Source organism: Alnus glutinosa, chromosome 7 (genome assembly GCF_958979055.1).
Source record: "Alnus glutinosa chromosome 7, dhAlnGlut1.1, whole genome shotgun sequence".
NCBI lineage: Eukaryota > Viridiplantae > Streptophyta > Magnoliopsida > Fagales > Betulaceae > Alnus > Alnus glutinosa.
In genome coordinates, this window is record NC_084892.1 from 26,531,166 (window position 1) to 26,557,743 (window position 26,578).

The window sequence follows — 26,578 nt, forward strand, 5'->3', positions numbered from 1 at the left end:
TCTCTCGGGTTTGAAAACTAACCCTGACAAGAGTCTTGTTTTTTGTACTGGTTTGACGGACAGGGGTAAGCAGGATGTCCTAAACCTCTTACAAATGAGTGAGGGAACTCTCCTTGTTCGTTGCCTTGGAGTGCCATTGATAACTAAGAGATTGTCGGTTGTAGATTGTGGATTGTGATAGTCCGGTGAATAAGATTACTACTAGGATTAATTCCTGGTTAGTGAAAAATCTATCATTTGCAGGGCGGTTGCAGCTGATCTCTTCTGTCTTATGTAGCATCCATGTATTCTGGTCTAGAGTCTTTATCCTTCCTAAGAAAGTGGTTAAGCTGATTGAGCAAAAGCTTAACAAATTTGTTTGGAGTGGGAAGGATTCTAGAGTTAATGCTAAGGTGGCATGGGATAAGATTTATACTCCTAAGAAGGAAGGTGGCCTCGGTATAAAAAAAATTGGATATTTGGAATCAAGCTTGCATGCTTCGTCACATTTGGACTTTGTTTGTTAGGTCCGGATCCTTATGGGTGGCTTGGGTTGAAAAAAATCTATTGAAAGGGAATAGTTTCTGGCAAGTATCTATTCCTCAAAATGGTTCATGAAGTTGGAAGAAACTTTTAAAACTTAGGAATGTTGCTAAACAATTTATGAGTTTTAAAGTGGGGGACGGCAGTAAAATTTTTTTATGGCATGATTCTTGGCATCCAGAGGCTACCTTCTTGACAAGTTTGGCTATCGTGTCATTTATAATGCTGGCAGAAACATAAGACCTCGAGTATCTTTCATTATCAGGGATGGAGAATGGTTCTGGCCTAATGCCAGATCAGAGCATCTGGTTCTAATACAGAGCAGATTACATGAGATTCCTATTGGTGGTGTTGATCTACCGATTTGGAAATCTTCTTCTGGCAAATATTCTAGTGCATAGACTTGGGAGTTGCTAAGAAATAAACTTCCTGAAGTTAGCTGGCATCAATTTGTTTGGTTCTCTTGGGCGATTCCTAAACGTGCATTCTTCCTTTGGTTGGTGTTCAGAAATGCACTTGTAACTAAGGAGAGGATGTGCTATTGGGGCTATTCGGGTTCTACTTTTTGCTTGTTTTGTTTTGCTTGTCAAGAGAACCGAGAGCATTTTTTTTTTTTCAGCTGCAGCTTTAGTAAGCGCATCTGAAGGAGGGTTATGGAGGATTGTTTGATTCGAGATCCACCTATTGAGTGGGACTCCCTTGTTAATTGGTGTAATTCTCATTTGAGAGGTAGAAGCTTGATTGCCATTATTTGTAAACTTTGTTTTGGAGCTTCGGTTTATCACCTATGGAGGCACCGTAATAATCTATTTCATGGTAATACTTTAAGCTCGGAAGATTCTATAGTGCTCCAGGTGAAAAATGACGTGCATTTGAGACTTATAGCCCGTTGTTCTACTAAGATACTTTATCGGTATCCTCATTTAGTTGAGGTTTGGAGATTGCAGCAGGTGCTTTCTAGGTGAGGATTTTGTTCTCTGACCTTTGATTGTTGGGGTCTGCTGTTCTCGTTCTTTAGCTTTTCTGGTTGAGGCGGGATATTCAGAAGATGATTAGCAGATGTTGAAGCTAGCAGGTGTTTGTTTGGTTGATGTTGTCTTCTGTATAACCATTTTCACCTCAGCTTCGGTTATTTTGGTTGTTTTGTTGTGCTGTTGCTTTTTAGGTGTTGTAGCCTTTTATGTCTTTTGTAGTTGGCTATGGCTGGTTGTTTTGTTGCTACTCTAGTTAGTAGCTTGTTTCCAGTTTTTCTATAGCGTTTGTAGGCAGGTTGTGTTTGAGCTTTATAAAAGCATTTATTCATCCAAAAAAAAAAAATAGCACCGAAACATTGAAAAGTATTAAAATAGTTTACAAAAAAAAAAAATCATATCGATCTTATTATTACATGCAATTGATTCCTCAAGTTATCAAATGCCAAAAACATAAATACAACAACAACAACACAAAAACATATAAGATCAAGTACCATTACTTGCGTACATGCCTTAAAACTTAAGCAAATTAATTAGGTTTACAATATTATACTTTTTTTTTTATGTCTTCAATAAGCTTGTCCAAGTTGTGGTAGGAAGATCCACCCTGGTTAGCAGAATCGTAAGCCAATTTCGCAATCCGATCCATTGACTTGGTGATCTCCTCCCTTCTCTCCTCCATCATTGCTCTTATCATCATCTCAATCGTCGATCTATCACACGTGTCCTTCATGTCGAGGCCAATCCTCCATACCTCACTAACCCACCTACTGTTAATGTGCTGGTCCGCGATTGTGGGCCAACAAAGCATAGGGACCCCAGCAACAATGCCCTCTAGGGTGGAGTTCCAGCCATTGTGGGTCAAAAACCCACCCACAGCCTGATGGGCCAAGACTTCTTCTTGTGGAGCCCAATCCACTAAAAAGCCCCTGTCCTTGGTGCCCTCGTGTAGCTCCTCTGGGATCGCGTGCTCTCCTTCGACACCTGCAATGCCATCTTGTCGCACAACCCATAGAAACGGCTTGCCACTGTTGATCAAACCGTGCCAAAACTCAAACAACTGACCACGTGTCATCATCCCTGTGCTCCCAAAGCTAACGTAAACAACGGATCTTAACGGTTGTGAATCCAGCCACGTCATGCAACTGCGGTCTGCTTCGCATAAATTATTGAAGGACGATAAAGATCGCGAGACGTCATGTGCAATACGAGAGGTTAGAAGAGCAGTGAGAGGTCCAATTGTGTAAATTCTAGAAAAGAGAGGGTCGATGTGAGAGAGAGTGAGAGCTTCAAGCTGGTCAAAGGAGTTGAGAATGAGCGCCGAAGTTCGAGTTATGGCCTTGAACTCCTCGACAAAGAATTGAAAGAGTGGGTCATCCACTTGTTGTCTGCAAATGTCGGGTAGATCTCGGCGTCGCAAAATGCTCTCCATACCTGGCACGCTTCTAACCATCTGATCCATATCATCTCCTGCAGTTTCGTGAAAGACATTATTATTTTTTTTTTTTGTGGAAAATTGTGGAAGACATATATACTTAGGCATCCAAGCACGGTCTGCATTTATCTTAGATTTTGAAAATTGATGTTTCCTATTTTAGCCTTTTCTGAAATCCTTCTTATCAAAGGTTAAGGCATGAAGCTGCAGGGGAAGTAACAAAGAGCCGGCTGCTTGCTTCAGCCTTACCAACACGACAACCATGAAGTTTTGATTTTTGTCGCATCTTCTACGAGATCATAGCTGTTTACAAATTGGAATATTCTCAATAATATAAGTTAAACAGAAAATCAAAACAACCATAATTTTGTGAATTCTCCCTCTCTCTCTCTCTCTCTCTCTATATATATATATATATATACACAAATAAATATTTTGGCAACAAACAATTCTCATTCCCCTCTTTTATTTTTACTTTCTTAAAAACAATCAACTTCAAAACATTTTAACATTTTTCATTTTTTATATCACATCAATAATTTTTTATTACTATTTAAATAAAAAAAAATCTACTACAATATTGTAAGGATCGAGATAAAATACTTTTAAAAAAACTTTGTATAACTTTAATACAATTTTTTTCAAACTAATTATTTGATTTGCTTTACTACGCGTGGATCATGCTATCCAATAGTTAACTAACGTTTATCAGAGTTAACACACTTACCCTCACCTCCAACGGGAAGCTGGCCTTCCTCAATCAGCTTCGGCATGCAGAGAAAAGACCACAAGCCGCAAGGACTGAAGGCCCAAAAAGTCATTGCGCGAACGCCCAATTCCTTTGCAATATCAATTGCGAAAGACATAATTCCATCGGCTATTACACAAGTGACCGGATGCTCGGACTTTGTGCTTAAGTCAGCCAGCAGATCCCGGAATCGTGGCTTCGTCACGGACTTGACCGAGAAAATTAAGTCTCCAACAAGCTGTACATTGCGGGGGTGATCGGTGGGCAGGCCATCGGAGATGGACTCAAAGCGGAGGGTGGGAAAGTGAGTAGAGAGTGGCTGTAGGTGGGTGAGGCAGCGATGGTTGTGGTCGGTGTTGAGGAAAGTAACGTGGAGGCCAGCGTGGCATAGGAGCTCTGCTAGGCTCAGCAAGGGTTTGATGTGGCCTAGTGCAGGGAACGGGAAGAGCAGTATATGAGCTTGCTGTTGCTGATCCATCTTTGATCTTCCTAAGGCGAACTGATTGAAAGATATTGCACGAGAGGCTGGTAAAATTACGAATTTTCCTCCTTTTTCTCGCTTTCGCACAAACCAAAACCGCGTTTAATTAGTTTCATGCGTGTTGTTGCCTATCCTTGATGGACATTACTGGAGGAAAGAAGCACACAATTATTTCTATCTCTGTCCATTCAATTACTTCCGATGGGAGTTCTCAACAACCAACTTCCTCCTTCATAAAAACTCAGGCCCAGTGGTTGAGGCTCGCAGCTTTTAGGGATATGGATATAAATGTTTTACAAATTGATTTGTAGAAAATTTTCTACACAATCTACTTAAAAGAGTGAGATGTGTCCTTTAAACATGTGAGAATTACATATTTTTTTATTAAAGCTATTAAAAAAACATGTGAGAAGCACATGTTATTATAATAACATGTGATTCTCACATGCCAAAGGATACATGTCAATCTTAAATTTGGTTCGTATGAAATTTCCTACAAACCAATTTATAAGAAATTTCTATCCTACGGATCGATATTATTCTCATAGGACAAGAGTTCGAAACTTTTTAAGTGCTATTTTTTTGGAGCCAGTTACTTAGGCGAAGTCTGCATTGAGTTGTTGACTACCACTTTATGGTGGAGCAGTCCAAAGTGCTATCTAGCTATATATATATATATATATATATATATATATAGAGGTGAAACTGAAAAACCTAATAAAAAAAATTGAAAATTAAAAATTAAAAATTAAAAATTAAAAATTAAAAATTAAAAAAAAGAAAAAAGTCATCTTTTATAAAAGAAATGATAGAAATTCGACAAAATTTTCTCGAAACCAATCCCGCCTCTATAATTGCCATCTATCCTTATAAACGTGCTTCGGGAGTTTCTATGTTTCTTGCTGCTTTTTTTTGTGTTTTCTACTTTCTCAAAACGCCTTATGTAATAGACGAAACTCTTTCTTCCACAGAGAGAACGTCTAAGATTCTTCTAGAGAGAGAGAACATTTATGTGTTTTGATTCGCCAAAGGGGAGGCTTTTAGCCGCCCCTCTCGGCGCTGGTCTTCCACCTAGTCCTTATGGGCTAAGGTGGCTTTTGTTCACCCTACTGGTTCCCAGTGGTAGGTATTATTTTTCTCCCAACCTCTAGGTTGTAGAGCTTTTGGTCCTCCCGGTCAAATCTGGTGGAGGTTGTTGTCGTCCTAGCTGTTGGGGCTATGGAGCTTGTTTATATGTTTTTGTGTTTTCTTTTAGCAGAGGCATTTCGTTTGAGACGTCCATGGGGAGTGACTGTTCATGTTTTTTCCTGCCACCTTTCGAACTAGATCTATGTTGTTACGCCGGAAATCTTGCGACACGTCCCCTTCAAAGTTGCTCGCCGTCAGTATCCGTCTCCACCGCTTCAACTTTCGGCCTTGTCGGACCTCCACACCCGGAGCGTGGCTTGCACGCGCTAAGAGGGGGGCCTGTGTGTGAGGGCTACGCTCCACCTTTCCGGCCTGGTTGTTGGTGTTTTCGGAATGGCCGGTGTTCGACTGGAAAATGGGAGGAGCGTGTGAGTCATGCGCCAGCACCAGGATGTTTTCTTCTCTGTGCCGGCTTCAAAGTTGTGTTTTCTGCTTGTGTTTTTTTGCGATTTATCTTTGTAATTTTCAAACATTATGGGGATATGTCTGATGGCTTGGATGTTAGATTTACTTCTCTTTATTTGTGATAGGTTGTGCTTCATTGTCAAGAGAGGTTTAATGTCTGCTCCTTGTAATATTTATTTATTATTTGGGTAGCTGTAGTTTTTGTATATATATTCTTGATCTTTGTTAGGGTCTACCGTTGGTAACTGCTTTAAGTCAAGATTTTTTCGATTTAGTGGGTGGAGATTCTTCATCTCTAGTCACTGTGATGGCCTACGAACATTGTATTAGCCTTCTATGCTCATGTACTTCTAATGGCCTTTGGTCATTTGTAATCAAAAGAACTTCTATTTTAAAAAAAAAAAACGCCCTGTGTAGCTGGATTATTCACAATGAATTCACAGAACGTCATGAAGATGAGAAAATGGATTATTCACAAAACGTCGTGAAGATGAGAAAATGGATTATTCACAATCAAGACTTGGATAAAATAGTTTTTCGCAATAAAATCTCTAAATTTCTCATATCATTTCTATCTCAAAACGCCTTGCATTGATGATGAGAAAACGGATAAGTGGGGCGCCACGGTATATCTCTAGTTTTCTATTACTCTGTTTTTTTTTAGGATGAATTCTATTACTCTGTTTTCTCCTGTTTTGGTGTTTCACTTGGTTCAGTTTCGGTTTTGTTGCGGCTCCATTTGCTGAGTGCGCCAACTGCCAAAGAGGTGATCAAAACCCATGATGCTCTCTTTGCATCAAGACCCATTGTTCAATCCAGTAAGAGATACACACTTACCCTCACCTCCAACGGGAAGTTGGCCTTCCTCAATCAGCTCCGGCAGGCAGAGAAAAGACCACAAGCAGCAAGGACTGAAGGCCCAAAAGGTCATTGCTTGAATGCCCAATTCCTTAGCAATGTCAATTGCGAAAGATATAATTCCATCGGCTATTACACAAGTGACCGGACGCTCGGACTTTGTGCTTAAGTCAGCCAGCAGATCCCGGAATCGTGGCTTCGTCACGGACTTGACCGAGAACATTAAGTCTCCAATAAGCTGTACATCGCGGGGGTGATCGATGGGCAGGCCATCGGAGATAGACTCGAAGCGGAGGGTGGAAAAGTGAGTAGAGAGCCGTTGTAGGTGGGTGAGGCAGCGATGGTTGTGGTCGGTGTTGAGGAAAGTAACGTGGAGGCCAGCATGGCATAGGAGCTCTGCTAGGGTCAGCAAGGGTTTGATGTGGCCTAGTGCAGGGAACGGGAAGAGCAGTACATGAGCTTGCTGTTGCTGAATAGCCTGATCCATCTTTGATCTTCCAAAGGCGAACTGATTGGATGATATTGCACGAGAGGCTGGTAAAATATCACCCAACCCGAGCCCAGTACAGCCATCTAAGAACGGTAGCTAATTGAAGCCCACTTGGTTTAGGACACTTGTCGGTAATCTCAAATATCACTCTCACACGTGAATTGCGTTGCTAACTTGATAGAGACCATAGCAACATTTCTCTCCATAGACTATGTGGGGACGAAATTTCTTATAAATTGATTTGTAAGAAATTTTATACAATTTATGTATAAAATTAATGTGTTTCTTAATCTGTGAGAAGTACATGTTATTTTAATAACATGTGTTTCTCACATGTTTTTTTTAATAGCATTAATAAAAAAGTATATGCTTCTCACATATTTAAAGAACACTTGTCAATTTAATAAGTAGGTTATATTAATTTTTTTACAAACCAATTTGTAGGAAATTTCAATTTACAGTTAAAATAATCTCTTTGGAGAAGGTTAGAATTCTTGAAGAGAGGGTTGAACTCATTCCCCTGGCTTTTAGTAGGAGATTTCAATGCAATCCGGAGCCATAAAGAAAACTGGGGTGGGGGAGGTTTATCTTGCTATGATATTGAGTTTGATGACTGTATTAACAAAATTGAGTTTGATGATTTGGCTTACTGTGGCTGTCTTCATACCTGGTCCAATAAACAAAGTGGCCCGGCTTTTATTTCTAAAAAGCTAGATTGAGTATTAGCTAACATTGAGTAGATTCAGAAATTTGGTAATACCTCAGTAGATTTTTTGGAGGCTGGAATCTCTAATCACTCCCCTGCTTTGATTGAGGTTGAGAAGTATGTTAGCTTTGGTCCTAAGCCGTTTAAATTCTTTAATTTTTGGGCGGATCACAAACTCTTTCTTCAATGGGTTGAAGATGGTTGGAAACATTCGGTGGAAGGTTACTCGATGTTCAAGCTTTATTCCAAATTGAAGGCTGTCAAGAAGATTCTCAAAGTGAAAAACTTGGAGATATTTGGAGGCTTGAGGAAGAAAGTAAATAAGGCTAAAAATGAACTTGATCTGGCTCAATCCGCTTTCATTGCTTCCCATGGTGAGGAGGATTGTCTTAAGAATGAGAATGAATGCCTTCATGCTTATATTTCTCTTACACATGCAGAGGAGAATTTTTTAAAGCAAAAGGCTAGGAATAATTGGCTCAATCTTGGAAATGGAAATACTCCTTTCTTCCATAAGTCTGTTAAGCTGAGGAATTCTGCCAATCTTGTGAAAGTCTTAAAAGATGATGAAGGCAATAGAGTGGAAGATTGGGAGCAAATCAAAGCTATGGCTGTTGGTTATTATTAGAAGCTCCTTGGGAGTACTAATCATGATTTTTCTAGTGAAAAGGCAGACAGAATCACTAAGTTGATTACAAGGAAGTTTTCTTCGGCTTGTGTTGGAGGTATGGCTGCTGATGTTACTAAAGAAGAGATACGAAAGGTGGTGTTTTCTTTGAACAAAAACAAAGCTCCTGGACCAGATGGCTTCTCTGCTGGATTCTTTCAGAGAGCTTGGCCGATTGTTGGTGAGGATGTGATTGAAGCTATTCTTGATTTTTTTTCTCTTATGGTAAGCTCCTTAGAGAGGTTAATGCCACAATTATCACTCTTGTTCCTAAGAGATCAAACCCCTCGGTCATGGGGGATTTTAGGCCTATATCTTGCTGCAATATAGTGTATAAGTGCATAACTAAAATTATTGCAAATAGGCTTCTTAAAGGGCTGGATGATATTGTGGGTCCTAACCAAGGTGCATTCATTCCCGGGAGAAGTATTGCAGAGAATATCCTGTTAGCTCAAGAGTTAGTCTGCAATTATCATAGAGAGAAGGGGCGTCCGAGATGCACAATTAAGGTTGATCTTATGAAGGCTTATGATTCAGTTAATTAGAGATTTATTCTTCACTATCTGAAGTGTTCTGGAGCTCCAAGGAAGTTCATTGGATGGATCCAGGAGTGTATATCCAGCCCGAGTTATTCTGTGGCTTTAAATGGTTCATTGGTTGGTTATTTTCCTAGCCAAAAAGGGTTGAGGCATGGTGATCCCATGTCTCCCTATTTGTTTGTCATAACCATGGAAGTTCTTTCCCTTCTTTTGGAAGAGGCTACTGCAGATCCTCAGTTTGGGTTTCATCCGAGATGTTACTCTCTTCAACTTACACATCTATGTTTTGCTGATGATCTATTGATCTTTTCAGCTGCTAAGATGGATTCTATTCATGCTATAAAATGAGTTCTTGCTGAATTTGAGGGTCTCCCGGATTTGAAAACTAACCCTGACAGGAGTCTTGTTTTTTGTGCTGGTTTGACGGACAGGAGTAAGCAGGATGTCCTAAACCTCTTACAAATGAGTGAGGGAACTCTCCATGTTCTTTACCTTGGAGTGCCACTGATAACTAAGAGATTGTCGGCTGTGGATTGTGATAGTCTGGTGAATAAGATTACTACTAGGATTAATTCCTGGTTAGTGAAAAATCTATTATTTGCAGGGCGGTTGCAGTTGATCTCTTCTATCTTATGTAGCTTCCATGTTTTCTGGTCTAGAGTCTTTATCCTTCCTAAGAAAGTGGTTAAGCTAATTGAGCAAAAGCTTAACAGATTTCTTTGGAGTGGGAAGGATTCTAGAGCTAATGCTAAGGTGGCATGGGATAAGATTTGTACTCCTAAGAAGGAAGGTGGCCTCGGTATAAAAAAAAAAATTGGATATTTGGAATCAAGCTTGCATGCTTCATCACATTTGGACTTTGTTTGTTAGGTCCGGATCCTTATGGGTGGCTTGGGTTGAAAAAAATCTATTGAAAGGGAATAGTTTCTGGCAAGTATCTATTCCTCAAAATGGTTCATGGAGTTGGAAGAAACTTTTAAAACTTAGGAATGTTGCTAAACAATTTCTGAGTTTTAAAGTGGGGGATGGCAGCAAAAAAATTTTATGGCATGATTCTTGGCATCCAGATGGCTGCCTTTTTGACAAGTTTGGCTATCGTGTCATTTATGATGCTGGCAGAAACATAGGACCTCGAGTATCTTCCATTATCAGGGATGGAGAATGATTCTGGCCTAATGCCAGATCTAAGCATCTGGTCTTAATACAGAGCAGATTACATGAGATTCTTATTGGTGGTGTTGATCTACCGATTTGGAAATCTTCTTCTGGCAAGTATTCTAGTGCACAGACTTGGGAGTTGCTGAGAAATAAACATCTTGAAGTTAGCTGGCATCAATTTGTTTGGTTCTCTTGGGCAATTCCTAAACATGCATTCTTCCTTTGGTTGGTGTTCAGAAATGCACTTGTAACTAAGGAGAGGATGTGCTATTGGGGCTATTTGGGTTCTACTTTGTGCTTGTTTTGTTTTGCTTGTCAAGAGAGCCGAGAGCATTTGTTTTTCAGCTGCAGCTTTAGTAGGCGCACTTGGAGGAGGGTTATGGAGGATTGTTTGATTCAGGATCCGCCTATTGAGTGGGACTCTCTTGTCAATTAGTGTAATTCTCATTTGAGAGGTAGAAGCTTGATTGCCATTATTTGTAAACTTTGTTTTGGAGCTTCGGTTTATCACCTATGGAGGCACCTTAATAATCTACTTCAGGGTAATACTTTAAGCTCAGAAGATTCTATAGTGCTCCAGGTGAAAAATGACGTGCGTTTAAGACTTATAGCCCGTTGTTCTACTAAGATACTTTATCGATATCCTCATTTAGTTGAGGTTTGGAGATTGCAGCAGGTGCTTTCTGGGTGAGGAACTGGGTGAGGATTTTGTTCTCTGACCTTTGATTGTTGGGGTCTGCTGTTCTCGTTCTTTACCTTTTCTGGTTGAGGCGGGATATTCAGAAGATGATTAGCAGATGTTGAAGCTAGCAAGTGTTTGTTTGGTTGATAATGTCTTCAGTAGAACCATTTTCACCTCAGCTTCGGTTATGTTGGTTGTTTTGTTGTGCTGTTGCTTTGTAGGTGTTGTAGCCTTTTATGTCTTTTGTAGTTGGCTATGGCTGGTTGTTTTGTTGCTACTCTAGTTAGTAGCTTGTTTCCAGTTTTTCTGGAGCGTTTGTAGACAGGTTATGTTTGAGCTTTATAAAAGCATTTATTCATCCAAAAAAAAAATAGCACCGAAACACTGAAAAGTATTAAAATAGTTTACAAAAAAAAAAAAAAAAATCATATCGATCTTATTATTACATGCAATTGATTCCTCAAGTTATCAAATGCCAAAAACGTAAATACAACGACACAAAAATATAAAAGATCGAGTACCATTACTTGCGAACATGCCTTAAAACTTAAGCAAATTAATTAGGTTTAAAATATTATACTTTTTTTTTTCTATGTCTTCAATAAGCTTGTCCAAGTTGTGGTAGGAAGATCCACCCTGGTTAGCAGAATCGTAAGTCAATTTCGCAATCCGATCCATTGACCTGATGATTTCCTCCCTTCCTCCTCCATCATTGCTCTTATCATCATCTCAATCGTCGATCTATCACACGTGTCCTTCATGTCGAGGCCAATCCTCCATACCTCACTAAGAGCACTCTCAATGGATTATCTATTTGCAACTTTAAGCTAGAATAGATAACAAAAGTGTTAAAAAGAGACTCCATCGGCTTATGTATTCTAACTCTAAAATCAGGGACAGAGTCAGAAAATATTTTGAGCAGGGGCCAAACCTTCAGTGCATAAATTACAAATATATTAAAATAGGGGTAGAGGTCAAAATTCTTAATGTCAATAGGGTTTGTGGTTCACATAGGGTCACTGACTACAATTCATTGTGCTGTTGCTGGTGGTACCAATTCTTCACTTCAGATTGTTAAGCTCTTGCTTGATGCATATGCTGATGCTAATTGTGTTAATGCTAATGGAAATAAGCATGTTGATTTGATTGACCGTGCGTTGAAGTCATCCTCCAATTTGTAACAGTATCGAAATGTTATGGAAATTGTAGGGTTTGAATTATGAATTTTGTAGTAGAAATTGGAATGGAAATGAATGGATTTTGCCAACCCATGGATTTGGGCTCACTTTAAGCCTCAGACCTGCAGCAAACCACACCTTGACCAAGTCTGGCCTCAGACCAGTAGCTTCTTCCAACTGTCCTCCATGACATGAAATCTACCACGCGTGAGAAAAGCCCTTGCAATATTTGTTGCACAACTACTCATGGAAGCCCTCTGTTTATTTAAGTTGTATTGTCTTTCCACGTAAAACGACTCATGCTATCAAACAAAACGCATGATCCTCAAGTTGCCTCCAGCTGTTTCTCAAGACTTGAGAAACCCAAAATCCGGATGCCACGTCATAGCCTTATCTTTTCACAAAGGCAGCTTCTGGGTTCTTCTTTTCAGTGTCTTGATGACAGGTAGCAGCTTATCTCCCTACAACTTCCGTCAACTCAGTTCAAATTCCTTCAACTTACTCCCATGGATATTGCGTAGCTTCCTGTCCTTATAGAATTCAAGAAGGAAGGCGATGGAGTTGTTGCTAAAAGGCGATAATTCAGTGGGGGAAGGTGATCGAACCGTGAACCAAGAGGAAGCGCATCAGAAGATGGCCATGCCTCAGTTATCAAAGGATGGAACTGAGAAGAAGGAATACCCTATCGACGTACCCTTGCCCGATATAGACAACGGGATATATGGGACGGATGAGTTTAGGATGTATACCTTCAACATGAAGCCCTTGCTCAAGGGCATATACCCATGATTGGACCGAATGCCCTTTTGTCCATCCCGGGGAGAGTGCCAGGAGAAGAGACATTCCCGAAAGGGACATGCCAAAAGGGGGATGCTTGTGAGTATGCACATGGTGTTTTTGAGTTCTGGCTTCATCCTTCACAAGGGGGATGCTTGTGAGAATTCTGACCCCTATTTTTTTCATCCTTTCCAAAAAAAAAATTTCAAGAATTTTTTTTGGGGAAGGGGCCATGGCCCATACCGGCCCCCTTTCCTCCGTCTATGTCTATAATAGATTTTTCTTAATTTTATAAATTATGCAACTCTACAAGTAAAATTATACTATTCACTTATCTATTTTCTTTTTATTCTTAATCTCCACATTTTCCGCTTTTTATTTTTCATTTTCCCTCCATAACTCTATGTTCTTCCTTTTTTTTCTTCCTTTATAGTGAAGATCTAAGGGAAAGTGTGTAAAGTAGTGGAGTTATTAAGCGAGACCCACATGGAAAAAAAATACTATAATGAAAAATAATAATAAAAAAAAAATATAGAGTTAAGAATAGATAATTAGATGTATGATGCATTTTAAAACTCATTAGCTAAACTAGATAAAATGAATTTTGATTAGCTATTCTAGATTGAGATATACATAAGCCATTAGGAGTGCTCTAACCCAGCAACTATTAATTTGCTGGTCCGTGATTGTGGGCCAACAAAGCATAGGGACCCCAGCAACAATGCTCTCAAGGGTGGAGTTCCAGCCACTGTGGGTCAAAAACCCACCCACCGCTTGATGGGCCAAGACCTCTTCTTGTGGAGCCCAATCCACTAAAAAGCCCCTTTCTTTTGTTCCCTCATGTAGCTCCTCTGGGATCGCGTGCTCTCCTTCGAGACCTACAATGCCATCACGCCGTATTACCCATAGAAACGGCTTGCCACTGTTGACCAAACCGTGCCAAAACTCAAACAATTGACCACGTGTCATCATCCCCGTGCTCCCAAAGCTAACGTAAACAACGGATCTTAACGGTTGTGAATCCAGCCACGTCATGCAACTGCGGTCTACTTCGCATAAATTATTGAAGGACGGTAAATATCGTGAGACATCATGTGCAATACGAGAGGTTAGAAGAGCAATGAGAGGTCCAATTGTGTAAATTCTAGAAAAGAGAGGGGCGATGTGAGAGAGAGTGGGAGCTTCAAGGTGATCAAAGGAGTTGAGTATGAGCGCCGAAGTTTGAGTTATGGCGTTGATCTCCTCGATGAAGAATTGAAAGATGGGGTCATCCAATTGTCATCTACAAATGCTGGGTAGATCTCGGCGTCGCAAAAGGCTCTCCATACCTGGCACGCTTCTGACCATCCGATCCATACATATATAATTAGGCATCCAAGCACAGTCTGCAGTAATCTTAAATTTTGAAAATTAATGTTTCCTATTTTAGCCTTTTCTTAAATCCTTCTTATATATCAAAGGTTAAGGCATGAAGCTGCAGGGGAAGGAACAAAGAACCGGATGCTTGCTTCAGCCTTTCCAATACAATCATGATGTTTTGATTTTTGTCGCATCTTCTACAAGATCTTATATATATATATTGTTAGTATTTTGAAACATAAACTGGCGAATATTTTTGTTTGAAAGAGCAGTTCAGATGAAACACTTTTCTGATCAGTTGATCACTAGTGACACAGGTAAGGATGGTTGATGGCTCCAGAGCTAAAGAAGAAGCTTCTTTTGATCTTTACTATGAGTTGGGTTGGGTATTTCTCGATGTAGTGATCCAGATATGATTCGTTTAAGATCTTTGCACAATTTTTGTATAATATTTGTTCAAATTAATTATTGAATCTGTTTTCTTACTTGTGTTTTCCTACACGTGACTCTTACGTATAAAGATAATAATAAATAAATAAATAAAAATGTAAGAATCGTACAAATGTTGTAAATGTATTGCATCTCGTTATTATAAAATTAGTAATAAAATGTACAAATTAAACATCAGTATACAACAATAACCATTTCAATCAGCTTATAATTAGGGTTATTTTGGTGACCCTCTATGCTTTGGATGAACGTCTTGTACGTACAAAACATTGAAATCACGTTAGTTTTGTGTGACTTAATATATATATATATATATATATATATATAAAGAAAATTAACGTATGTCAGAGTACGTTACACACTAACACTTACCCTCACCTCCAACGGGAAGTTGGCCTTCCTCAATCAACTTCGGCAGGCAGAGAAAAGACCACAAGCAGCAAGGACTAAAGGCCCAAAAAGTCATTGTGCTAATTAATGCCGAATTCCTTAGCAATATCAATTGCAAAAGACATAATTCCATCGGCTATTACACAAGTGACAAGACGCTCGGACTTTGTGCTTAAGTCAGCCAACAGATCGCGGAATCGTGGCTTCGTCACGGACTTGACCGAGAGCATTAAGTCTCCAATAAGCTGTATATTGCGGGGGTGATCGGTGGGCAGGCCATCCGAAATGGACTCAAAGCGGAGGGTGGGAAAGTGAGTAGTGAAAGCGGTTGTAGGTGGGGGAGGCAGCGATGGTACGTTGTGGTCAGTGTTGAGGAAAGCAACGTGGAGGCCAGCGTGGCATAGGAGCTCTGCTAGGCTCAGCAAGGGTTTGATGTGGCCTAGTGCAGGGAACGGGAAGGGCAGCATATGAGCTTGCTATTGCTGATCCATCTTTGATCTTCCAAAGGCGGACTGATTGGAAGATATATATTGCACGAGAGGCTGGTAAAATTATGAATTTTCCTCCTTTTTCTCGCTTTCGCACAAACCAAAAACGCGTTTAGTTTCATGCATGTTGTTGCATGCGTATACTTGATGGAACATTAGTGGAGGAAAAAAGTTAACAATTATTTCAAGCTGTGTTCCTTCAATTATTTCTAATATATGGGAGTACATGTATAAAAATGGAAAGTCAATGTTTCTTTCTCAAGTGATTAGATGTAGATCCAGCCCAGTACCGCCATCTAAGAATGGTAGCTAATTGAAGCCCACCTGGTTTAGGACACTGATCGGTGATCTCAAATATCACTCTCACCATGTGAATTGCGTTGCTAACTTGATAGAGACTTGAGCATCAGCTCTCTCCATAGATTTCATATTCAAATCGATTCGTAAGAAATTTTATACAACCCACGTATAAGATTGATGTGTCTTTTGACATGTGAGAAGCACATGTTTAAAGGACACGTGTCGATCTTATATATAGATTGTATGTAATTTCTTACAAACTAATTTATAGGAAATTTATGTCCCTCCATAAAACTATTCAACTATTTTAGCTCCAATTTTTGTGGTTATTTTCAATTCACAGTTAAAATTTTGAAACAAATATTGGCAAAACAAAAATGTTTTTAGTGCTTCATTTTTTACAACCTATTTTGTGCCACATAGTAAGGTTGTACATGCGGGCGGATATTAACTGCCCGCATTCCTATGCGCACATGTGGAGGCAAATGCGGTTAGTAAAAAAAATTATCCAAATATGTGAATAACAGTTTTAAAGTATGTGGATAAGGTTATTAACCCATCACATGCCCTTTACATATAGTATATATTATATTTAATGAATTCACCAAAACGACGTCGTTTTGGATTAGGTATAAGTTATATTTACATTGATTTGGTTAGCTGTGTTGCTTTCTCGTGTAACACTTTGACAAAAAAGAAAAGGTAATGTAAAATCAATATATTTTCAAAAGATTAGGCCTTAAAAAAATAATAAAACAAGCTCAAAATACTAAAAATGGGCATAAATTATTTTCAAAATCATTTACACTAGGCCCTAATAGAGATCCAAATTAAGAATGCTCAAAATGCCCATTATCTAATATGCGGGTAGCGGATAATAACAACATTTAATAACCGCACGGATGTGGTTAGTACAAATATTATGTGGATATCTAAAAGTAATATCCGCATTTTGCTGTCGCGACTGCTCGTATGGCCAAATAATCGCACTTGCATTCGCATGTACATACCACATAGCACTCATATGAATAGTTATGTCAGTTTCCAAAATATTTGTAGTAAAACTTGTATTATCCCTAGCAGTAATTTTGATAAAACTAGAACCTCGAGTAAACTCTTCTATTCTCCTCAACATGTATTTCCAGTTACGAAATAAAGCCCACATATTTATCACGTCGGCTGTTGCTGTAAAGGCAGCATTAATTCAACAAAGAAAATACATGAAAATTGTAAGACGTACACCGGTTCCATATTGAAAAGATGAGTAGCCTACAGAAAATATGTGGTTTATAAAGATAATTATGAGCACTAAGTCTCACATTACCTAGAAATTAGGTAAAACTGAGCTTTATAAGTGATTATAGAGAAAGCTCCAAATTTACTAATTCTTTTAAGATGATAGTGCAAATATAACGTACTAGCGCTTTTCTCTTAATGATTACAAAAACTCTCTTAGGTTATACATAATCATAAGAATAAAATTAACCAGTTCACAAATCGCCTTTTCCTTATTATTATATCTCTAGAGTCAATTTTCTGTTGAGGTCTATATATAGCTAAAATTATCTTAATGGCCCAGGCCAATAATATGCGGCCAGAAAAAATAAAAAATCATCTTATTATCGACGAGGCGGAAGGTCACTTTTTTACTCAAAGATCTGCTCTTCCCGCTTTAACAAAGTATTGAATTGTTTACTGGATAAAGGAAGAAAAGCATTAAGATCGCCCACAAAGCCATAGATTGGAGTTGTAAGAAGGAAGAAAAGCATTAAGATCGCCCACAAAGCCATAGATTGAAGCTGTAAGAAGGAAGAAAAGCATTAAGAGCATTTCTAGCCCTAATAGCTAAAATAGCTATTAAAAAATGATAATTCTCTATTTTATCTACTACTTGTTCTATATTTTCTCGAACAGATTTTTTATTTTACTTTTTATTTGTATTTAAATATTAATTTGTGATGAAAAAAGTGTGAAAGAAATAGAGAGAGGGAAAGAGAGAGAAGGAAATTGAGAGAAAAAATAAATAAATAAATAAAACTCTTTGTAGTATGAATAGTAAAAAGTCATAAAGATCTTATTTACTATTCACACTAAAAGAAAAAAATCTGCTTTGCTTATTCTACTCCGGACGGAAAATAGCTCATAATATTTAAAGTAGTTATTAAAAAAATACAATTCTCTAAAAAAAAAATAGAGAAAATAATAAAAAATTATTTGTAATGTGAATAGTGAATAAGCACTTATTATTCGTACTAGAACGAAAAATTTTATTCTAACAATCCTACTAAAAATAAAAAATAATTCATAACAATCGAATTTAACTTTTATAGGCCATTTACTTTTGAAAATGCTTTTACCTATTCTTGGTAAGACCTGAATACGTGCAAAGATTGGAATACGACAACCCGAAGGAAAAGGTAAATAAAAAAATGATGAAAGATTCCCAGAAAAACAAAAAAGAGTCCAAGAATTTGCCCACATTTTTTGTGGGGTTTTAGCCGTCTCTGTCTATTAAAAGTAGGCCATGGGCCCACGGCCCTGTTGCCAACTTAGACTAGCTCGTCCACCTTCTTATATTTTTTCAACAAAGCAGGCCATGGTGTGATAGCTTAGAAGACTTTGGCCTGGCCTCGACATTCCGCATGGAGAAAATAATCAAAATATATCCCAACTCACGTAATTCACTCCCCGAAATTACGAGCTTTAAACAGGTAGCTACACTTTTTTAATTTGAGGCAGATAAAAATAAACAAATAAATGAAATAAATTTCTTTTTATTAAGACGTTCATTTATTTTTAGAGCATATAATTTTTACATGCATTTTTTTATAAAATATATAATTCTCATATATTTTAAGGATAAATGTTAAATATTATTGCTTCATCCCATCTAATCTTACTAAGTTAATATAACAATATCATCAACAAATATATATATATATATATATATATATATATATATATATTTTTACAAGATTAATGAGTACTTGCACATTAGTGTAGAAGTATAGGGTGTAGTATATAGTATTGCTATTTGAGATACACTATTTAGTATTCTCTTATCCTTCTCTTATCATTCTGTTTTTATGTCTTTTATTTTTGTTGCTGTTTTTGAGTTTTTCTATTGCACTTTTTTTTTGTTTACCCATGTTTCGATGTTTGGGTCCTTACGACTCAATATACATTACAAATCACTTTTACTGGTGGTTCTGGTTCTTGGCATCCGTGTCACAAACTAAAGGGCTCGTATTTTCAGAAACATTATCCTCGTATGCTTATGTTCTTAGATTTATATTTTAGGTTATCCAACTGTTCTTGTGTTTTTCTTTCGTGATGTAATTTTTTTCATGCATCTAAAAAAAAAAAAAAAAAACTTACTCTAAGAAATTGAATTAGAGATATTTTGTGGTATCCAATCTTTATTTAAAAAAATTGAAATAAAACAGCAAAAATTAAGAATTACCAATTAATCTCTTCCAGCTAAAAAATTAAAATAAAAATCTTTTATAACAGAGTATATAAAAAGACAAAATAGGACGTGCTTCTCAAATATCGCAATCACAGGAACCGGTGACGTGACATCCGTTCTCCCTGGTGAGCCCCACAGGAAGCTTGGGGATTCGCGATGACCCGCAGTAAAGAAAAGAAGTCGCCCTTGGGGTCCCACAATAGCCACCTCGCCCATACTAGACCTACTCCCTCGCTCTTCAACCGTTTGATTAGAAAAAGAAACGCCCTTGCGCCACAGCGCACACACACTCTCTCTCTCTCTCTCTCTCTCTCTCTCTCTCTCTCACAGTCAGATTTCTAACAGTCTCACAGAGACCACCGCTTTCTCTTCTGTAATTTCTGGCTCTTTCTGTTCCGGCACTCGGAGAACGAAAACGCGTAGTACAGACTGATACCGATACGAAAACCGAGAAAGATTTTTGTTGCCTTCTTTGGTTACTGTAGGTAATCCTTTGCTTTGCTTGTAATCTACGTCGGTTTCGGGAATTTTTACTGGGCGCATCACTGAAGTCATTACGTTTCGGATCTTTATCGGGATCAACGAGGTTTTTCAGAGAATGTCACTCTTACGGACCTGCATTTTCCTTCGTTGTTGAGTTACACAGTTCTAATCTTCGTGGTGAGTCTTGGTTGTAGTCTTTGGCTTTTTACGTTTCTGTTTTCTTTACGATCCGTTTGGTTGCTGAGAAACCGGAGGAAAATGGATTCTTGCATTCTTACAAAAGCCTATTTGTTTGAGGAACTTGCGCCTCGAAAATGTTAGGACTTCGTTACTTTTATTTTGCTACTTTTTTAAAAAATAAAATTCTTCAGCTTTCTCAGCAACCGATCAGAGCTATATACACACACACACACACATAAACATGTATAAGTTATAAAGCAAGCTTGAGTTGATATAGTCTGATGTTTGGATCTGTGAGTTTCTTGATTTGGCTCTTGACTTATATGCATGGTTTTGATTCAAATCTTGAAGAATGTTAGGAAAGGTAAGTCGTGAGGGGTATTTTTCTCTCTGAGCAATTGCAGCAAATTAGCAATAGGTATATGAAATTTGCTTTGACTTGAGGGAGCATTGTATTCCTTTTAATGAACTTAGTCAAAAGTCTTTTTTTTTTTTTTTTTCTAAAATAAAATTTTAGCTGGCATTTGGCAAGCTAATATTGCAATATCTGAGGCATTGATGCAATTGGAAGATTGAATTTTTGTAACAAAGGAAACAATTTAATATTCTCGTTAAACAGAAGTAAATTACCATAAATTAGCGGAGGCTTCGCTTCATTTCCTCATTAAGCTCATGAGTTTGTTTGGTAGCATATGGCTCTGTAGTGGTAGCCCCCATATTTTTCTTTTGTTGTATATGTGTTTGAGAAAAATTCCTTCTTTTTTTTTTATTTGCCACAAAATTTATGATAGAAGATGTTTTAAGCGAATAAATATGGTTTAGCTTTTCGATAAATAATCATGATCAATGTCTTATTTTGTCAAGTGCTATTAGAGAGCTCAAAGAATGCTTGAAAAATCTCTATTTGAGAAAGAGGCTATAGAAACAGAATAGGTTCCAGTCCTTTTGATACAAGTGTAGGTAAAATATTTTTAAATATCGTTTCCGTTTCTTTAATTTGATGAAACGCTGTATATTTGGAAACTCGCCTAAATTAATTGCACCTAATGTCTGAACATCGGCTCATGATCACACCAGGAAGGAAAAGAAAAAGATAGGATGATAATATCAGCTCATGTTGAAGACTGCGTTAAATAGATTAAAAAATGGAGCCATCAGCATATATGTTGAACTACAGTGTCAGGAACTTATGCACTGGTGCACCAAGGTGGGTGCACTTTCAATCTTATTCTCGCTGCCCTCATATGGTACCTCTCATTTTCTATCTAAATCCCTTAGTTTTCTCGTGCGTTCCTTTCTTGCCAGAAGTTGACCCAAATATTGTTGGTAAGGAACCACCAAAGGATAACATTTTAACCTACATGATCTTTTAGTATATTAACGGGAAAAATTTAGGGATCATCTAATTAAATCGATGATGAGGTTCTAAGTGGAGATGAATGTGTAAAATGTAGAAATCAGGGTACTAAATCAGCTTGGTTAATCCTATCTTGTTGCTTCTGTTTTCTTGTATAGTGGCTTCAGATTTTAAGAATTTAATTAAGTATGATGCAGAATTGTTTTCCTCTTTAAGAAGATCACTTGCTTCTGCTTTCCAATATTGTAATATGGGAGTGTTCTAACCAGTATAACTTTCATCTTTGTTTGATTTATTGTTTTAAAATATTAAAAGCCTTGGCCTTTTGACGACTAGAATTGTATTTTTTTTCTTCCCCTCTCTCTCTCTTTTAAGTTTGATTACAGCCATCTAATTTGACTCTTATGCTCAGAATCAGAAGGACACTCTCCTGTGTGAACTTTTCTTAAAGTAAGGTTGCGAGTGGTGAGCAAGATCCTCTTCTGCACCATGTGCTGGAGCTATTATGTGCCAGTGAAGCTTTAGAATATTTGATTCTATGCCATCTGATATACGTCCAAATAATTTCTTAAGACCTGCTGGAGAAATGGGAACCAGTTCAGAGCAAAAAAAGAATTCAAAACGGGAAAACAGCTGTAAGATAGTGAAGCAGAGGGCTATATCACCCCAAGCTAGTCGAAGCCCAAAGTATCCAGACAAGTTAAAAGTGAAAAATTCTGTTCGATCATCATACAGTGATCTGCATCCTGAACGAAAACAGGATAGAGATGATAAAAACTTGGTCCAAGCAAAATCTTCTGGAAATCATCAAAGGCAGTGTGACAAGGCAAATACTAGTAAAGAAGATGAGCTTGTCAAGCACATGTCAAATTTGCCAGGTTATCTCCAGCGTGCAGAGACGGGAGAAAACCTCCAAGAGAAAGCTTTGAATTTTGGGGTTCTAGATTGGGCACAACTAGAAAAATGGAAATACAAGCAAAAGCAAATACCAGCCAGAAGTAGCGATAATGCAGTATGCAGTAGCATTGATTTTTCTTTGAAAGCAACCAATGGATCATCTACATTTTCTACTACCATCCACAGCAAGACATTTTCTGAAAGAAACTCTTTGCCTCGTTCTAATCTCAACTCATCTCAGAAGGTTGGTCATCCTCAAGGTACCAAACTGCCTGCCAAGAATGTCGTACGATTTCAAGATTTTGAGATTGCTTCCAAAAACAACATAGATGGGCAGAAAAAGGTACCCTGGACATACAAGTCTTTTGGCAGAAATTTCTCAGATATAATGATTGATAAGGGGAAGAGAAAAGATTTAGATCATAAGATTACTTCAGAAATGGCAAAATTTTCAACGAACTCAAGAACTAAAGGTGTCTCACCCATTCAGAAGCACAATGTGAGTGCTTGGGATGGTGAAGCTAAGAAGAGCATCGAGGAGTTGGGAGAATCAGAAATCAAGAGAAAAGATAGAGATCAAAAGATCATCTCAGAAAGCAGAGCTTCACGTCCAAAATTGAGAAGCTATGGGGTCTCACTTAGTTCAAAGGAGAAGCTGAGTTCTGGCAGTGGTGAAAATAGGAAGAGGGTAGAGGAGTTGCGACAACCAGATATAGATCTCACTAAGGGGCGTTCCCATGGTGAGAACAAGAATGTTGTTCTCCCTCGACCAGAGTTACCCAAAAATGAATTTTCTGAAGTATTACAACTTTCGCAACCCAAACAATCCAAGGAGAAGTCATCAGAAGCACAGTGGAGTACTTTTTCAGATACATTTTCTGGTAAGGTTGTTCACTCTGCAGGACTCAGTTCTGAAATTCCATACTCCTGCCCTCTGCCTTCTAGAGTTGAGGCCAATGCCGTGTCGGGCATGGCGCCACATAGCCTGATCAATGCTCGGTGTAATGAGCTCTCATCTGTTGCATCTCACACATACCAATGCTCAAATAAAACATCCAACATGCTATCTAAAGGTAGATATGCAGAAAAGAATGACTTAGACCTTGAGCTTACTAATTCAGATGTTGATACTGTAAAAATATCGGATGAAGAAACTGCTGTGCTGGCAGCTAGAAATATCAAAAATCTATCACCCAATCGCCGGTTTAGCTTCAGCTTAGAACGTCTGCGAAGAAGTTTCAGTTTCAAGGAGGGTTCATCTGCTCCACAATTGAGCTCCTCATATGTTAGTATCAAGTCCGGTCCCATGAGATCTGAAACTTCTGTTTCTTTGGATAATTCAAATAGAGAGAAGTCAGTTCTTCATCACAGAGCTAAATCCAGCCCTTTAAGAAGGTTACTAGACCCCATACTGAAGCATAAGTTAGCAAATCCACTCCACTCTGCTGAAACCGTTCAGTCATTGAAAGAAAGTTTGGATTCCTTTAGCTCTAGGCCAACTAGTGTCAGTCACTCACTTCAAAATGAGAAGCATGAGGCATCAACTACTCAAGCCCTTTTGCAACTTACAGTAAAGAATGGGCTCCCTTTGTTTAAGTTGATGGTTGAGAATGACAGAAACGTTCTTGCAGCCACAATGAAAAATTTAACGTCATCTGGGAAGGATGATTCAGGCCAAAATTATACATTTTACTATGTTAATGAATTTAAGAAGAAAAGTGGTGGCTGGATGAGTCATGGAAGTAAAAGGGATAGCTGTGGCTATGTCTATAATGTCATCGGTCAGATGAAGATTTCCAGCTCTTGCTTCTCTGATTTGAGTGGACATTATTCCGGCAACCAGTACATAGCAAGAGAATCTGTCTTGTTCGGTGTTGAGCTAAGGCAGGCAGATCAAGAACCACTGAAATTCAAGCCAAAAAGGGAGCTTGCAGCCGTTGTTGTCAAGATCCCTTGCGAAAACTTAAGCCATGATAGAATGAAAAGTAATAAAGATTTGGCAGAGGAGCTCTGCATAAAATGTTTGCCAGAAGACAGATGCTCTTGCAACTTCAAAGAAAATGAAGAGTCTGATAGTATTATGGTCATACTTCCAGGCGGTGTTCATAGCTCACCAAACAAAGGAGAGCCTTCGCCATTGTTAGATAGGTGGAGATCTGGTGGATCATGTGACTGTGGAGGTTGGGATGTTGGCTGCAAGCTGCATGTTCTCTCCAACCAGAACGAAAGCAGTGAGATTCACAAGACATCCAAAGCTTCCCCTATCCCAGATCATATTGAACTTTTTGTCCAGGTACAGCGTTATACCAAATAGTTTCAGATCATAAGTTTCAGCCTCCTTTATCCCAAAGTGTCCACAGTTGTTGACTTTGCAATTGACATCTAGTTATTGTACTAATGTTCAGGGAGAAGCTGAGCAGACCAGGCCCTTCTTCAGCTTGACACCATTGAAGGATGGAGTCTACTCGATTGAATTCAATACATCAATCTCTTTGTTACAGTCATTCTCCATTTGTGTCGCACTTTTAAGCTGTAAGAAACAGGTGGATCTCTCTGAAACGACCAATATGCCTGAAGCAAAAGTTTTCGAAGAATCCATTCTGAATGAAAATGGTGGAATCCAGAGAAAAGCGGCTTCAAAATATGCTCCAAGCCCCCCTCCCTCCCCTGTCGGGAGGGTCTAGTTTCATGCAAGGAAGCTGTTATCTCTGTAAGGTAAAGAGGGCAGCCAGTGAACTCCTCAAAAGCAGATGTTCTGTTCATAGTCAACCACTGTATTGACACGTGCATCGGCTTTTGAGAAAGACGTTTTAACTGGAGTGCCTCTTTGGTAGAAGACGTGTCATTTTGTGTTGGCTTTGCTACCGCACCAACCTCACTCTTGTACAAAAAGATAATAATGTCATCCGCTGTATAAGTACAACATAGCATATTAAAACAGAAGTCTAAGACTACTGTATGCTCCAAAAGAGGATCGAAACTCAGCCTTGAAATCTTTGCCAAATACTGAAGCTAATGCCATACTTTTTCTAGGCGTACTTAGTTCTGTTTAAATTAGGAGTGGGCAAAAACCAATGGATCCGCCCCAACCCGCAACCCCCGCCCAAGCCGGTTTTAAGTTTTTTTTGCGGGTATGGGTTAAAATATGGTATATTTGTGCGGGGTGAATTGCGGGTTAGGGTTTCAAAAAAATCTTGGGGACCCGCCTCGCCCCGCCCCTACCTGCAGGAAAAAAAATAATTTAAAAATAAAAAATAAAAAAATAACTATAACCCTGCGCTGCAACCTCTAAAGTCTTCTTTATTCTTTTCTTCACTCTTTATAGAGTTCATTCAGCCTCTCTTCTGATCTTCTCTTCGTTATGTCTCAGTCTAAGACTCTGAGAAAGAAGACGACCCAAAGAAGTGAAAAGAGAAAGGGGCTTGCGGATAGAAGGCTCTAGAACTAGAAGGGTATAGCTGGAAGCCATGCGTTGGTTCAAAATAATCAAAACGCATGGGTATTTGCGTTTTGAACCAATTAGTAAGTCATTATTCTTTTTTCTTTTCTTTTTTTTCCATAGATGTTTATTTGTTTCTGAATCCTTCCTCCACGTGTGTCGTGAAGGAAATAGTGGCTTACAGCTGTTTTGAACCAATGCAAATACCCATGCAATGGTTCATTTACGCAAATACAATTGTACATTACTTCTAGATCCTTCTTCCTTTCTCATTATTCATGTGTTGGTTCAATTTTTTTTTTTTTTTTTTGAATTGATGCATTGGCTCATTTACCCATGCATCGGTACATTACTTCACGTGGAGAAGTAATTATTCAAACGCACGGGCAAGCCATTATTCATTTACGAAATGGCATGTGGACTTCTGGATCTTTCCTCAATCCTCGTTACTTCACGCTTTTCTCCTTTTTCCTTTATTTCTTCTCTTCATCTTCTTCGTTTTAACCCTAGCGTCGTAGTGCCTGTGCCGCACACCTCTTCTCTTCATTTTTCTCCTCTCTTCACAACCTCCCCTTGAGCCGCTCTTCGCCTCTTCATCTTCTTCGTTTTAACCCTAGTGCTACAGTATTTTCATAGTAGATTGAAGATGAAGAGTGGCGCATCACCCCCGCACCGCACGGATTCTCTCTTTTTTGTGCAGTTCGAGGGTGAGATTTTCTCAATCCACAGGAGTGCGGGGCAGGGGCAAAAAGGGCAAAAATCCTCCCCGCCCCATGCACACCCCTAGTTTAAATGCTCCCTTTTTTTCTTTTTATTTTTTCAATGCATTAAGGTGTGGCAGTGAAGAGCCACAAGAGTGAATATATCTGATTTAAAATTGGATTTAAAAAATATATGTGGTTCTTCATTGAAGGCGGAAATCCATTTTCTTCTGCATATTCTAAGTTTTGAGTAAAAA

General features: G+C 38.6%; 3 protein-coding genes and 1 pseudogene across 4 annotated transcripts; 2 read left to right on the plus strand and 2 right to left on the minus strand.

Moving 5' to 3' along the window:
* Positions 1-1,881: 1,881 nt before the first annotated feature.
* On the minus strand, positions 1,882-4,323 carry LOC133872304 (7-deoxyloganetic acid glucosyltransferase-like). Of its 2 annotated transcripts, none has more exons than XM_062309784.1 (2): positions 3,665-4,323; positions 1,882-2,966 (listed from the first exon to the last, which is right to left on the minus strand). In XM_062309784.1, exons 1-2 carry the CDS (start codon positions 4,155-4,157, stop codon positions 2,044-2,046), a joined length of 1,416 nt encoding a protein of 471 aa, XP_062165768.1. In that variant the 5' UTR covers positions 4,158-4,323; the 3' UTR covers positions 1,882-2,043. The 2 variants fall into 2 exon arrangements, with proteins under 2 accessions (XP_062165768.1, XP_062165767.1); XM_062309783.1 differs by having other exon boundaries at positions 3,659-4,320.
* A 3,713-nt stretch (positions 4,324-8,036) lies between these two features.
* LOC133873388 (uncharacterized) lies at positions 8,037-10,178 on the plus strand. The gene is made up of 8 exons (XM_062311100.1): positions 8,037-8,181; positions 8,248-8,424; positions 8,482-8,716; positions 8,839-8,935; positions 9,044-9,255; positions 9,445-9,591; positions 9,652-9,812; positions 10,081-10,178. Exons 1-8 carry the CDS (start codon positions 8,037-8,039, stop codon positions 10,176-10,178), a joined length of 1,272 nt encoding a protein of 423 aa, XP_062167084.1.
* Positions 10,179-11,349: 1,171 nt separating this feature from the next.
* LOC133874153 (7-deoxyloganetic acid glucosyltransferase-like) lies at positions 11,350-15,606 on the minus strand (annotated as a pseudogene).
* A 3,965-nt stretch (positions 15,607-19,571) lies between these two features.
* On the plus strand, positions 19,572-25,185 carry LOC133874277 (uncharacterized). Its single transcript, XM_062312157.1, has 3 exons — positions 19,572-19,924; positions 21,697-24,474; positions 24,587-25,185. The coding sequence occupies exons 2-3, from the start codon at positions 21,823-21,825 to the stop codon at positions 24,863-24,865; spliced, it is 2,931 nt and encodes a 976-aa protein (XP_062168141.1). The 5' UTR covers positions 19,572-19,924; positions 21,697-21,822; the 3' UTR covers positions 24,866-25,185.
* Positions 25,186-26,578: the final 1,393 nt, after the last annotated feature.

Excerpts from the sequence above, each read along its gene's own strand:
- LOC133872304 (XM_062309783.1), bottom strand. The coding sequence starts at position 4,157 with ATGGATCAGCAACAGCAAGCTCATATACTGCTCTTCCCGTTCCCTGCA. Across the intron at positions 2,967-3,658 it reads GCTTCCCGTTGGAGGTGAGG|GAGATGATATGGATCAGATG; the intron begins GTAAGTGTGTTA and ends ACGAAACTGCAG.
- LOC133873388 (XM_062311100.1), top strand. The coding sequence starts at position 8,037 with ATGTTCAAGCTTTATTCCAAATTGAAGGCTGTCAAGAAGATTCTCAAA. Across the intron at positions 9,592-9,651 it reads ACTACTAGGATTAATTCCTG|CTTCCATGTTTTCTGGTCTA; the intron begins GTTAGTGAAAAA and ends TATCTTATGTAG. Across the intron at positions 9,813-10,080 it reads TAAGAAGGAAGGTGGCCTCG|ATGGCTGCCTTTTTGACAAG; the intron begins GTATAAAAAAAA and ends CTTGGCATCCAG.
- LOC133874277 (XM_062312157.1), top strand. The coding sequence starts at position 21,823 with ATGCCATCTGATATACGTCCAAATAATTTCTTAAGACCTGCTGGAGAA. Across the intron at positions 24,475-24,586 it reads ATATTGAACTTTTTGTCCAG|GGAGAAGCTGAGCAGACCAG; the intron begins GTACAGCGTTAT and ends ACTAATGTTCAG.